Source organism: Tinamus guttatus, unplaced genomic scaffold, assembly GCF_059628265.1.
Source record: "Tinamus guttatus ecotype Peru unplaced genomic scaffold, ASM5962826v1 Tinamus_guttatus_pri_ptg000241l, whole genome shotgun sequence".
Taxonomy (NCBI): domain Eukaryota; kingdom Metazoa; phylum Chordata; class Aves; order Tinamiformes; family Tinamidae; genus Tinamus; species Tinamus guttatus.
In genome coordinates this window covers 718,826-734,061 of record NW_028288775.1, presented here as the reverse complement: position 1 = coordinate 734,061, position 15,236 = coordinate 718,826, and the positions used below count along the sequence as shown (strand labels likewise).

General features: G+C 45.4%; 1 protein-coding gene across 1 annotated transcript in view; it reads right to left on the bottom strand.

Moving 5' to 3' along the window:
• The window catches only part of SUSD4 (sushi domain containing 4), a 53,963-nt gene extending 39,318 nt beyond the window's left edge, over positions 1-14,645 (bottom strand). Inside the window, exon 1 of the mRNA XM_088525991.1 lies at positions 14,496-14,645. Coding sequence (XP_088382117.1) covers positions 14,496-14,616 — 121 coding nt within the window. The 5' untranslated portion in view covers positions 14,617-14,645. The remainder of the gene's footprint in view (positions 1-14,495) is intronic.
• Positions 14,646-15,236: the final 591 nt, after the last annotated feature.

Genomic DNA, 15,236 nt, shown 5'->3' with positions numbered 1-15,236 from the left:
TGGCTCGGGCTCCCCAGCATATCCATTGGTGCTTATGGTGCCCAAAGAGGCCACGCAGAGAGCCCTGGTCTCAGAGACTGTCCATGAGAGAGCGTGGGGACTGTCACACGAGGAATCCTCTCTCTGCACTTGCAGAGGACGCAGTCACTTAAGCTCTGGATAAGGGCGAAGTGCTCATCCTTAATAGAAGATGGAGTGGTTAAAGATGCATGCTTAAATAAATGACTTGTCTGATTTAAGAAATCACTGCCTCCAGCAAGCACTTGAATATATGTTTTATGAAGCTCTGAAGAACAAGCAGGCAGGACACAATACTGTGTTCACCAACACAGATTGTACAACAACCCCTCAAACTCAAGCCTGAAGCGATGTTAGCATTATTTCAGAAATTGCAAAATACCTGCAATTTTGCCATTCGACTTGACATTTGGAGAAAGATTCGTTAATGGCCTAGGAGGTAAAGCCACTAATATTGGTGTTGCAGACAGCGTGAGCGGACCTGAGACTGTGGGGCCTTCCCAGGGACTTGCTAAGGGGATCAGGCTGTACTTCTGACCTGCACTTCCAGTTCTTACAATATATCTATTTAAGACCTTTTAATCTTAGTTAATTCCCCTCACAGCGTACACAGAATTATCTACTGATAAATGAACCTCATGATACATAGGCATAGCAGAACATTTACTAACAAACTGTCAGCCCTATTAATTTCCTGGTTGTAATGATTCATTATGCGACTTGAACATTTAAGTATAGTGTGTGTGTGCACAGCATGTTTCTCAGGATTTGCTTTGTCTTTTTTTTCAGTATGATGGTAAGAGAAAAATGTTCTGTTGTACAAAATCAACGATGCTGGGCACAATAAGCCAGCATCAGTCTTAAAACACATACTCATTTTTCTAACTGCTATATTGCATAAATAGTTACTTAGAGTCTGTTTAAAAGATGGATCGTTTATACAACATCATAGTGGACCCTTTAACTACTATATTGTTTTCATGCAAATATATACTGAATGTATTTTTAAAATATGCATCTTTTATCTAACATCCCTACTGAAAGACAAAAAGTGAAGCATTAGTAAACTGTGTAGCCTTTCTTCTATAGAAATCCTGGTTAATATAATGGATCAAATTTGGCTGGGTGATAAATCCAGAGCTGTGAGAATACAATTAATATTTTCTGCCCTTGCAGAGTAATGGGCAGGTGCTCACTCTTTTTCAAGAGAGATTCCAGTTCAGTGGCCAAAATCATTCTACACTGATGGTGCAGGATGATTAAGGTGTCCCTTAAGGTTGAGAGACCCAGTTTTTAAAGATGGTACAAAATGACACCTTCCTTGGGCTTTTACTAGAAATCCCAGGTCCACCACCAGTGCAAATCAAGTCCTTTCACTAAGGCTGTGGCATGCATTGCTTATTTTTGTTATCAACATTTGATCTGGGGATACAACCTTAAGTTCAGCCCCAGGCAATAAACAATTATAGGAAGAACTATGGGACACTTTTAAAAGAAACGCAAACCATCAGTTGTTCAAATAAATTACAGTCACATCACAGTCTCCAGAGAGAACTCACTCCTGCGGTGCTCACTGAAGCAAAATGAAATAAAAATACACAGATGAGGCCACAGCAGCAGCCTCACATGGCAGTTGGCTGCTATATGCAAAAACTTCAGGGACAGAAGAATATTTCACTCACTTCAAAACTGACACCAAGTATGATAAATTGGTGTAGGTGCCTTGGAGCTGTGAGACAGGTACCACTCCGTAAGAGCAAAGCGGGAAAAGATCTTCAAATGGGAACAACTTTATGTTTGCAGCTAACAAGTGGTGCCCAGTTGAAGGCAGAAGGATGAACTACCAGGTACAAATCCCTCTGCACACAGCGCTCTCAGATATACACCAATTTTATATTTGTCTTGGATTTTTTACAAGTCAGCTTTTGAAACTCTTCTCCTATGCCTGGCTGCAATTTTTGCAGTCTGTATCCCACGTGCAGAAAGAAGACCTTTGTCCTGTGCAAGCCCCGCTTTTGCTCAAGCAATGCACAAAAGAGGTGGGAGGGGGTCACAAACATGTGCATACATATGGGCATGCATCCGTATTACTATTTTCAGTTTGTCAGTGGACAGCTCTATGTGCAAGTAATAAAAAGACAGGCTTGTCCACGACAAGAAAATCTGTTCCATGTGTAAAATTTAATCAATCATCATGGGCCATCAACAGAAATTTAGCTCAGAAAGTGTTTGATTCTTATCATGTGCTATGCTGCACTGCTAATGCTACACTACTAAATGCTTGAATGTTACACTGCTAAAAATAATGATACACATGAGTCCTTTTTCCCCTACAGTATTACATTCTCTATTTAAACATCTAACAGAGATATAAAATTCAAGAAAAGTAGCTGTCCAAAAACGTTAGCATCCAGGTCTGTAGCTCAGTGACCAACGCTAAGACCAAGGCGGCTGGAAGTCCTGCTGCAACCAGTCTTTGACGTATCAGTGATACTGTCTGTTTTCTCCTGCCAGCTCAGGTTTTTGCACCCAAGCAGAGTATTGCAGCTGACAAGATTCCTTTCCTCTGAGGAGCGCAGAGAGCAGAAGCCGTCTCGGTTTCGCTCCTTCTTCTGGCCGGGGGCTCTGAGAGAGCTGGAACAGCAGGTGGACAATGTGGTGCAGGCAGAAGCAAATCACAGGCATCTTAAATTTAATGGGTTAACCCTAAAGCACGAATATCTGTGGGACTTTGGGCCTTGAGAACATTCTGCTAATTCAAAAAAATAGTTCAAGAAAAGACTCTGTGCACTAGATCACTACTTGAGAACTTCCCAGAAAGGGCCTGGATCCTGTTATGCCTCCAGAAATGACCAATCCAGCAAGCAAACATCTGCAATTGCCATAGGGAGGACATGAGTGAGCTCTGTTGCCACATTATTTCCCAAAGCCTGGATACGTTAAAAGAAAAAAGATTTACATCCAAGTAGCATTCAACACCCACGGACCTTGACATATTTAGCAAGAGGTACAGTGATTCAGCACACAGAAGATGGCTTAAAAATAGCGTTGTGTGGCTGACTTGCCTCCACCAAGCCTCTAAATCCTGACAAACCCAAAGCAGCCACTTGCAATACTTGAAAACTACCTGTGCAACAGCAAGTGCGTGCTCACAAGCAAAGGTCATGAGGCATGCGCTGGACATGAATGCAACAAGGCCAGGAGGAAAAAAAAAAAAAAAAAAAAAGAATAACCAGACAACAGGCCACAACAAACATCCATAGTCAATGCTGAAGGAAGCCATACTGCACCCCATCTGCTTGAGCTACTGATCAGGAAACATGTCATGCCCCTGCAAAGCCTACCCTTGTGAGCCTGCCAAGGTCACCGTCGCTTTGGTTTATCAACTACTCTAAGTGCTGGCTGGCAAAGTTAAAATTGCCTGGAGCGAGCTTTAAACTTACATACACAGCTTTTAAAAAATGCCTGTATCTCACTTCATCTAAGCTTGCAATCCCCTGGTAACGCAAGGCACGTTCCTCCCAGCGCTCCTGGCTCTCTGACCTTACTTCCTCTCTGGCCTCCGCACACAGAGGAGCGCGTCTCGGTTACGTATCACTCAGCTGACACTCGCTGTCATGTGTCTTTCTTAAAACAATAACTCAAATTAGATTTCTGTGTTCTTATTTTTTTCCAGAGGAAAAGGATTCTGTATGTGCAGTTTCCCACAGAGATTGGAGAAAAAAAAGAGGAAAAAAAAAAAAAACACTCCATTTCTTCACCTTCATGCCCATGCTATTTAACATCCTGCTATTTAACATCCTTATCAAATTGGCTGCATAACCAGCACAAACTACAATCTAAGGCCTAGAACCTCATCACCTGAATGCAGCTCTCTCCTTTTGTCATGTGAAGTAGCCACCGTAACGCGGTGAGGAGCCATTTGCACACTCTGTGCCTTCAGCATAGCTTGGGGTTGAATGTAACGAAGTGAGCTGACAGCTCACACTGGATGGCTCCAGGGGGGCACAAATCAACAACACAACTCCCAGACACAAACCTCAGTGCCACAGGAGCCACATCTTTATTCCACTGAAGTCTCCTTCAGCCTAGAGTGAAGAAAGCCTCAGCGCAGCACCTGGGGAGCATCTACTGTGGAAAACAAAGGGTGATGCTTTCTGAAGTAAACTCAGGGTGTAAATTACATTTTCCTCGTGTATTTTGGAGGCTTCATTTCACTCAGAGCCTAATGACTCCAAGTTTACCTTGCCTAAATCAATCCCGAAAGCATTTCCCTGGTAGGACCATGCAGCCCTTCAGGCTTTGCAGGGCTATGCAAGAGTGGCCGTAAGAGCTTTCAAAATCAGTGTTATTTTCCAAACTGAATCTGAATTATGGATCACAGAAGAAAATATAACTCTTTCTTTGCTCTATCAGCATTACCAAAACTTTCACTACTGCAGATTACTCTTTAGAAATTAAATAATTAGCATTCTGGATAGAAATGAAGAAAATATTTGAGCTCCGACTAGTGCAAACAATCCCCAAGGATTACTGTTTTGCCATTTCAGGTAAATCTACATCCTTTTCTACTCTGACTCTTCCTAGCAGCAGTTCAAGTCCTGAAGTCCTTGCCCTTGGAAGGTTAAGCCCCACAGTGCACAGGGAGAGCAGTAGGGAGCCACTCTCCCAAGGAGGGGAGATATTATGAAAAGAAGCCAAACAGACACAAAACATTTGCAGGAGCAAATTAGAAACAGAAACATGACAGTTAAAGCTCTCCATAACATCAGATTATCCAATGAAAGCCACAGCTGGTATGGAAGGATGAGTAAAACCTCCTCTCCAGAGCCAAAAATAATAGCGAGTCACGTCAGGAGAAGCGTCACTATTTAGCACTGCCAAGCTGGACCCTGCAGCCTTCACGTGCAGAACCACGTGCTCCGTTGTGCATTGTGACACAGCACAAGAAGCTGCGAGGCTCCATACCCAACCAGCAGGACCAGGAAACATCTTGCCTTCTAGTAATATAGAGATGAAGAAAATCTTACACGTGAGCTGAGAGGACGCATGTTATGCATGCTGTTCTGTCAGTCACATCGGATTTTGGGCTGCTGTTTTTTTTTTGTATGCTGTTCTAAACATCTTTTAAGCATCTCCTTCTCACACAGCCTTTGCTTACCCCAACTCCCTTGTTTCTCCAAGTCAAGTCTTGGAGACTTTTGTCTCCAAGGTCTCGCAAGATGCAACTTTGGCCCCAGAGGTAATGGCAGCAGCACCGGTGCTCACAGCCCTCCTTGTCTTCAGCCTTCTGCGTGAGAAGGGCAACATACGGGAGGAACAGAAGGATGATGAGCAGGAAATCCCCTACATAACCCTCTTTCCAAAGAAGTACAGCAAAAACACACAAACAAAAGCAGCAGATATTTCCGAGTAAAGGAATACCAGCATCACATTTATACTCCCAGTAAGCTGCTGCTCTCAGTGACTCCTGAAAATCTGTTTCAGGTTCCTCTGCTGCTTTGGTTTTATACTTCCAGGATCTTCAATAACACAACCGCTTCACTGCAAAGCCATAAAGAGACAGCATATGGAGAACAACTATTTTTTTTCCAACAATATCTTCGTAGATACAGCATCAAGGGACCTTTTCTGCTGCATTAAAGCAGCCAAAGAAATAAATTGAGATTAAATATGTCAAAGAGTGACTATAGACATCAAACATTAAGATGACTATGCAGTGGTAAATGGAATCTGTTACATCATTGTTTCATTGGAACAAAAAATTAATTTAAAATAATTAGAAAAATAATCATTAGGCCATAGAATTTCCTCTCAAAGTCTGCATTTTTAAATCACAGTTTTAGTCTAGAAAGGCAAATGTAATGAATCATTTACCTGAGACACTAATGCACTGCAGCAGAACCTTTTTAGCTGACATAATCCAGAGCTACTTTACATGAAGGCCCCCTTACATTTATGTATTGTAATAATACTGACTTTTTTTTCCTGCCTTCTAAGAGAATGTTTTCAATATCAGTATTTTTCAGGCTGATCTATCAAGCTAGATTTGCCCTGGCTGATACACTCACTAACTTTCTTAACTGCAAAGATTTTCTCCAAAAACCTGTTGGAAAAGACAATAAAAACTTCCACAGATGCAGAACCTAGAGTTGGACAGTGCCCAGAGTAGAAACACTCAGGAAAGACATCCCCCATCACACCGGGATGCTGAATCCTCCATAATGCTTCCTTCATCCCATACAAGAATCTCACAACTCAGGGAAGAGAGCAGAAGGAATGCAAAAAAAGAGCCCTATGCTGGTGTCATCAGGATGGGCATCTCTGAATGTCTGTGCATTCTCACAGCCACTGCTGCTCAGAATAATTCCTTTTCATCTCCCTTTGAGATCCCTGCAAAGCAGGTAACTGCAATCATTGCAAGTTATTGCAATTGCAAAATTGCAAGCTATTTTACACATTCACTTCGTAGGAGACCATGGCACGCTGATGCAGAGCGCTACAGAGGACACGCTCCTTGCTACAAGGCTCCTTCTCCTTCAGAACCCAATCTGCTTGAGCAGGTAGTCCTGTCACCTTTCACCTCCACACACTTGCAGGATTTCTCTTCCTAACTCAGCTCTTGGTGCAATTCTGAATCTCCCAAATTCTCACTCAGCCCAAAAAACAACTGACTCCTCCCCATGCATTTCTGAACAACCCACACAGCTCCAGGCTCCCCAATGCCAAAAAGCTTGCTGGAAAGCTGCCACCAGCACCTGTTTTCCTGAGAAAAGGAGCTGAGGTTCTGGAGCAGCGAGCTCAAGGGAGGAGCTGCTTTGGAAATCTCCAGTTAAACTTGCTGATTTGCAGACATGCATAGAGGCCTCAAGCTGGGAATCAGCTGCTGCGTGGACCTAATCTCCTCCCACTCATGATACACACAGAAGTAAAATACTGACTCGCTTCAGCACAATTCAGTGTAGGAATAACCATACTATGTGCAGCAAGAACAAGTGCAAAGAGTTGGTCCAATATCCCTGCAGATACCAGGCGATGCAGATTAGCCTCTTTGCAATGAGGGCCTCATCCCCAGCTCTTGCTTTCTTTTGGAAAGATCCTTGTTGGTCTCTCTAAAGGAGCATGACAGACCTGACCTTTCTGATAGCTGCTGGCAAGTTGTCTGGTGTAGTTTTAAATCAGCTCTTAACTGTGACCTTAACTTTAGCAGAGAAACAGAAATTCCACACTGGTGAATCACGGCAGCTCCTTCTGCGCTGGCAGCAGCATCTCAACACAGGACGTTTACAGGCAAACACTGCATCTCCAGCTCTTGAGCGAACACCTACTTTTTAGAGGCATTATTCTTAGAGGTTTTATTCTTAAGACACTGTACCTCAGGATCCCCTGGATAACCTAACTTCTAAACAGTCTAACCTGTACTAACCTAACCTATTTTCTTTTCCAGTCTTTTGTAAGCCCTGTCTCCTCTTTTTAGTCGCCAAGCAAACTTAATTTTGGAGGGGAGTTGAGGGGGGCAATAGATTTTAACCAAATGCTGGATTTGGCTTTGTACAGAAATTCTGCTGCACCCTTATCCCTGGCATGCTTCTCACCTCTGCGCTTTGCACAGCTTTCCCACCTGCAATAAGCAAGTGAAAGAGTGATAAACCATCATCATGTATATTTTGCCTTTTTGTGTCCTTTGTCCTTTACAACCTATACTGAAAGGTGCAGGAACTCATTATAATTTCCAAAGTGCAAAGGGCAGTGATGCTCATAGAATCATAGAATTCTATCATAGAATCATAGAATCATAGAATGCTTAGGGTTGGAAGGGACCTCTAGAGCTCATCTAGTCCAACCCCCCTGCACACGCAGGGTCACCTAAAGCACATGGCACAGGACTGCGTCCAAGCGGGTTTTGAAGATCTCCAGAGAAGGAGATCCTTTAGAGAAGGAGGCCTTCTTGGCCACGAGGGCACACTGCTGCCTCATGGTCAACTTATCATCCACCATGACACCCAGGTCTTTCTCTGCAGAGCTGCTCTCCAGAAGGTCAGTCCCCAGCCTGTACTGGTGTCTGGGGTTATTCCTCCCCAGGTGCAGAACCTTGCACTTGGCCTTGTTGAATTTCGTGAGGTTTTTCATCGCCCAGTTGTCCAGTCTGTCCAGGTCCCTCTGGATGGCAGCGCAGCCCTCTGGGGTATCGGCTACTCCTCCCAGTTTGGTATCATCAGCAAACTTGCTGAGGGAGCACTCTGTGCCTTCATCCAGGTCATTGATGAATAAATTGAACAGGACTGGACCAAGGACTGGCCCCTGGGGGACGCTGCTAGCTACAGGGCTCCAACTAGACTCGGCACCGCTGATCACCACCCTCTGAGCTCTGCCATCCAGCCAGTTCCTAATCCACCTCACCGTGCACTCATCTATCCCACACTTCCGGAGCTTGCCCAGGAGGCTTGCCCAGTCCATAGAAAGCTAGTTACTCCTGCAGTACTGTCCTCTCTTTCTCATTGCTAAAACATGCTGGAATTACTTAAAAATCATGTGCAATTCCTTTATAAAGCTGCTGTTTCACATAAACAATTACAATGAGGCATGTGATCAAGCAAGGCAGAGATATCATCCCTATTAATATGTGCTTCTTGCTATGAGAAACTGCACGATACCATTTCTCAGGGCTCAAACCTAACTCACAACATTTCCTAATTTCTCATTATTCAGATGAAGATGTTTCAAGTGTTTGGAAAGATGCCAGGTACTATCTCAGACGTTAAGGAGTAAGGCAAATAAACCGTACTGGAAAAGCTGCCTCTGATTTCCTTAAGTAGCAATTTAAGTGAATAGGAAATCTGCTGCTCATTTTTGTTAAGAGAATTGCAACCTAAAATTCCCATCAAAAATGCTGTATCACACACGTGGATTAGAAATTTCCCCAAACTCTACTTTCAGAACAGACTGCTGAACCAAGATGCAGAAGATCTCAGGCTATGGCTCAAGTCATTTAATCTTCTTATGGTCATTTTTCTAGTCTACAAAATGAAGATAATAAAACTTATTTTCTTTTATAAAGTGCTTAGAACTTTGTAGATGGGAAGTGCTACTTTAAAAATAGTCTATTCTTTTGTCATTATTTTTGCTATTGACATAATATAAGCAAGAATACTTGAAGAAGTGATTTTTTTTAATATGATACGCTTACACAAGTAAGCAGCGACACTATTAGAAAAGGCCCATACTCTACTCTCTGAAGTCCATCACTGTGGCAAGGAGGAGGCCTGGTCAATGTAGACTTTCTCCCAATAAACCCTTGCACTTCCCTACAAAGCAAAAATTTTGTATAACCCTTTCACCAGAAGCAGAAGACCCACCCAGTACAGATGCTACACAGCTCAAAACAGCTCTGCCCGGCTAGAAGCAGCAGCAATTCAAGGGGCACCAAGGCCCAGAAGTAGGAAACACCCCCCTTGCAAATGTATTTGCTCAGCATATGCTCAGAGTGCATGGGTGGCATCTGCAAACCGCTGTGCTCCTGTGGTCCCCAGAAATAAGATCTCCACTTTGGACAAGCAGCAGTGGCTTTTCAGTCATCTGAAATGAAATGAGTTTGCAGGATACATGGGCTTTCATCCTCCTTGATACGTGAGTGAAGCTAATTTTTTTACACAGACTGAGACAATTTGTATACTCGGCACCTCTGCATCCCTGGAGCTCATTTTCTTACCAATTTCTGCTCACCGTGAAATGCGGCCCAGTTTTTCATTCATAGTTACACTTCCATATAGCAAATAAGAAGCGGGGCCACACTCCATCATCCCTTTCATGCCTTTCATGCCTAAAGCCTCACTGAAATGCACAATATGCCAGTGCAATGGTTTCTATTTTTAATAATGTGTATTTCGTAATAAAAAAATAAAAATATGAGTAGCAGAGGTAGGTGACATCTGCTCAAAACAAAACAAAACAAAAAAACAAGGAGCACATGATCAAAGCTATAACAATGAACCACGAAAAAAATGTGGAAGACTTAAAGGGGATAACATCTCCTTAATTTTGTTAAGGACACTTGATGATTAATCCATAGGGGAGAAAAAGTCATTGATGTTAAAGACCTTTTTACTTCAGTAAAGTTTGGATTTCACTTTGCTAAAATAGGTTTTCCTCAGTCCTATAATATGTTCTATGGGAGGTTCTCAAGCTACCTCATACCATGTCCACAAAACATACTGCTTCTTTGCAATACAGGTGAGAAAATCAAGGACAGAGTAATTAATTCATTCTCCTAAAGCTGCAATCATCCATTTTACAGAGATCAAAGGCATTACATTGTAAGCCCAGAAGTGAGAGAGGAAGACAGAGAAGTGAAGCCAACCTTGGCCTTTGAATCCCAGTGGAAGTGATGGACAAACCTCCTTCTTGCAGGGTGCCAGAAAATTCATTTAAGGTTAATATATCAAATATAGCTGCCTATCACAGCTTGTAGGGGTTAGGATGTGCTGCTAAGAGATGAGCTGTGATGGTAGGATGTCACTCAGTGGCCTTGTTACTTATAATGACAGTGGACACAAACTGGAACTTAAGTGGTAAGTCAGCAGGGATGGAACCGAGAACATAATCCTATGATGGTGTCAGAAATTGATTTCTTACAAAATACTGCATTTCTGCAATAAACCAGGAGTTAAAACCAAGGCTGCAACACAACTGATGCTCTCATAACATGTACAGGCAATTCTAGGCTGAAATGAAGGGATGGGCCTATTTTGCTTGACAAATGAAGCAAACACACGGAGAGGGAGTGAGTAAAATGAGTTAACTACAGACTTACTGAGTCTGCCAGTCAAATAAAAAATTGCTCAGAAGGCATTTTTCTACCATGTCAGAAATTCATGGCAGGTAGTTGGAGAAAAATCTTGGCACAGCGCCCTGTGCATGTCTGCATCACCAGCACACACTGGAGTCATCTCACCCCAAGGAAATAAGGACCTTGTCCTCGGAAACCTAACAAATACGTTCCTGGTAACAGCTATATCCAAAGGCAGCCCTAACCAAGACTGAAGTCAATACACTAAATTCAATTAATCACTACACTCAAACCACAGAGCAATAAAAGAACCAGCTCAGGTCCAGAATAAAACCACAATTCGCATGGTGTTGCTAACATTCAGTGGGACGTTTGAAGGCTTTGCCACTCACCAGATTTTTGCCACACATGATACCCAATGTTCCTGAAAAATGCCCACTGGTGGGAAGGGACACTGCCACAGAGCCTGGGTCAGGATAAATGGGCAAACAGGCCTCATCTGCAACCAAGCACAAGCACAGGACGGGAAGGACAGGCTGAAAGCAGCCCTGAACCCTGCAGCCCATGGGGATCAGGACAAGAAATGACAGTGGCACACGAGGAAGCCTCAGGCAAGACCTGAGCGAGAACCTTTCAGTGTCACTGAGGCTGAAGGCAGCAGAACAGGATGAGGTGGTGCCTCTCCAGAAGAAGCCAAGATCAAGAAGGCTCCCATAGAGCTGAACCTGCCAAAGGCTAGCAGTGAAACACGGCAACAGCCCAAGGCCCCATCCCAGCCCATGCTCCACAGGAGGTGGATGAGCCTCCCTGTGGGGCCAGGCAGAAGAGAACACATCACCCAGCCAGGCAGAAACATCCCTGGGCAACATCTGATCCAGATACGCTGACAGAGCCCCATTGCCAGAGGCAGATCTCAGCACTTTGCTCAACGTTGTTTCCCTGTACACTCTTTGTAGAACCTTCTTTCCCCCCAAGGACTATTACAATTCCAGGAGTTTGGAATACCTGTAAAAAAAGACTACTGCTGTAGCTATTACCTCAGTCCAACAGGTACAACAGGGAACTTTGCAAATGCCCTTAAAACTCAGAAATAACTTCTCATCAACCCTGCCAACTTGTTGGTTTCATCCTCTCCTTTTACTAGCCTGCCTGCCTGGCTCCTATTTCTGATTTTCTCCCTTTTGTTTTCCTTCATTATGGAATCCTAGGGGAAATTAGGCTAAAAAAAAGATGATTAGATGAAAGTCATGAGCTAACATATGTGAGATTTAGTTTATCCTTGGTGTTAGCAGAGTTAAATGCATCAGGGAGCAATCAGGTATATTGACATCTGAAATGTTTGTTCCTTGGAATTCACTTCTATGACAAATTTTCTGTTGGATACACTTTCAAGAAAGTAAGAATGCTATGAACACGGTTACTCTCTGAAGGGTTATTGACAAGAAAAAAAAGAGTTATAAGTAGTATCGATTTGGGGTGAAGTGGGAGAATGGGACATCAATAGGGCTTAGTCAGATATAAAATAGCAGGAGTCACACAAGTCATGGCAGGATTACTGCCGGAGCAGAATTCTGCTATCAGATAAGGAAGTGAGGAATGGGATCCAGAGTGTAAGCAGTGAATACTGAACTGCTTTACAGGAATAAAATAAAATAAAAAATATTAATTTTTATTTTTTCACATGTGAGTTTTTATTTTAGCATATTGTCGCTGATGTTTTTCTAGAGCTTTTGAAACAAATTCTTTCCACCTCCAAAGTAGTTTCATTAAATGTCATCAGAGCTCTTTTCAAATCTCCAAGAGAAGTATGATTATCCTTATTTAACAGATAATGAGAAGATATAAAGAGATTGTGGCTACACTTTCCAGCAGAGCCAGTAATGCTGTATGCTTTTTCTTCATGGCTATGCAAATCCATAAAAAGAGAGTTGCAAGAACATTATCCAAGGTCCCAGAACCACAACTTCGGCTGATGTCAACAGCTGCTTTGAAATCCTTGAGACTCCGGGTCACAGCTGGATCCAAAGGCTGAGCCTGCACAGGAGCTGGTGGAAGTAGCTCACACTCAGGCATAACAGGGCATAAAATAGGAAGAATCCTCACTTGGAGTCTGCATCCGGTTCTAACTACAAACCCCACTACTTCACAACTCCCGTGACTAAAGGGGACAACAGCAGACACATATATTCTATCACGTGACGGACCATACATTTCCCACTGCTTGTATGGTTAGCAACTTCCTGGTACAACCACACAGGAAAATAACAGCAATCATAACATGGAAATAGCGATTTCACTGGTTATCTCAGTCAGGCACAGTTGTTCAGCACATTAGACTAGACCCTGGGGAAAAAAAAAAAAAAAAGCCTCTTGGAAGCTCCTAGAATGCTTTACAAATGCAATTGGATATAGAATTAGTTACCCCACCAAGGTGAAATGCAGTAACGTTAATAATGATCAACATCACAGAAGAATTTATGACAGGCTGGGATGAAAAATGCTGCATTTGGGAGAGACGCAACCCGTACTTTGAAGCACCTCTCCCACCAATCAGCTAAATAAGCACTGACAACCAAACCACAGGATACGGGGGCTCCGGGGAGAGGGGGTGGTCCACGGAGCCACCACGCTTTTATGAATGGAGCCAGAAGGAGGAAGGCAGAACCTGCTGAGAGCTCCCGCAACCGTGACCACAAGCAGCCTGCACGACAGCCCTGCAAGCAACGTCACTTATCCCTGATAGCTGCAACAGTTTAGAAGCTCGTTTGGCTGGAATGATGCTTGCAGGCAGAGAATTTGTGTCCAATAAATAAATAAAAAATAAAATGACATTACAGTCCTGAGACAAAATCACGGCTGAACCGTATCAGGAGGAGGCTGGACAAGATGACCTCTTGAGGTCAGCCATATTCCTGTAATTCTGTGTTCAGCGGCAGCAAACAAGTCTGGACCGCAGCTGCCTGGGTTTGGGTACTCAAGTGGGAAAATCTTGGCTTAAGTCTTTGGCATGAGAAGCCCAACCAGGTTCTACATCAAACTCTGCCTCCCATCAGCGATGCGCTTCGATCATAAAATGGCTTATTCCCCCAACACGGACGCAGAACCCCGTGCCAGCACAGAGATCATTCGGCACTGCTCACATCATCTCAGCTAAGTTCATTTTACAGCAAAGCAGTTTACTTTAACACTTTTGCAGCAATCCAAGCCTAATCACCAAAGCAATTCCAAGTCACTTGGTAATTAAACGTACCTGGCTCAAAATATCTCATAGGCTCAATAATTTGAAACGATGACACAAAAATGTAATTAAAAATGCCCTCTCCCTTCCCCACCCCCCCACCCCCCCCCAAAAAAAGAGAAGAAAAAGAAAAAAAAGGCAGGTAAGGAGCCGAGGATCCAGCCATCCCTCCAAGGGGATAGGGGCTGAAGGACATTTCCGCTGCGGAGTCGCTCGCCCCAAATCACCCGCTCCCCTCCTGATATGTGCTGTGCCCAGGGAATGCCAGGCAGGATAACGAGAGGTTGGAGCAGGATCCGGGGGGAGGTTATTAGAGAAATAAAGAGCCCCTGGCAGGGTGTTCCCCACCTCGCCGCGCTGGGGGCTCCCACCCGAGGGGAGCGAGGGGGTCCCCGCCGCGGGGGGCGGCTCGGCGCGGGGGTCCCGCCGCCGCCGCCGCCGCCGCTCACTCACCGGCCGCCGCCGGTCGCGGGCCGAGGCTCAGCGCGAGCTGCATCCAGAGCGCGGCGGCCAGCGCCCTCCGCCGCGCCGCCGGGAGCGCCCCGCGGCCGCTCGCCTGCTTCCCATGGCACATCTTCTACCCGCCAAAGGCATCCGGGTCGCCGCCGCCGCCTGCAACGACACGGCCGCTCGCCGGGCCCCGCTCCGCCCGCGCCGGGCCCCGCTGCCGCCTCCTCCCCGCGGGCCGCCCCCGCTGCCCGCGCCGGCTTCCCCGCCGCCTCGTCCTACCTGGGGGGGGGGCAGCGGGCCCCGAGCCGCCGCGCGCACCTGCCCGCCCCGCTCCGCGCCCCGCGCTCCGCCCGCCCCTGCGCGGCCGGCGCCGCGGCGGGGAGCGCTGCGCTGCGCGGCGGGGCGCGGAGCGGAGCGGGGCCGCGCGCGCGCCCATGGAGCGGAGCGGAGCGGAGCGGAGCCGCCCGCGCAAGCTGCGCGCCCGGCCGCGCGCCGGCAGCGGGCGCTGCGCGGAGCGCGCCCGGCCGCGGAGTGGAAATTTACGCCGTGGGCAGAGGACACGGGCAGAAAAACGGGAGGAAAATGGGGACAAGCAAAGACGCGCCTGGCAAAACGGTCCTGCTGCCCAAACCAGGTCCGTGCCCACCAGTGTGGGGGCTCCTCGGGCAGGCGTGTGGAAATAGCAGATCCTGACGCTTCCAAATTAGGAATCAGTATTGACACAGTGGGGCTGATGATAGATGA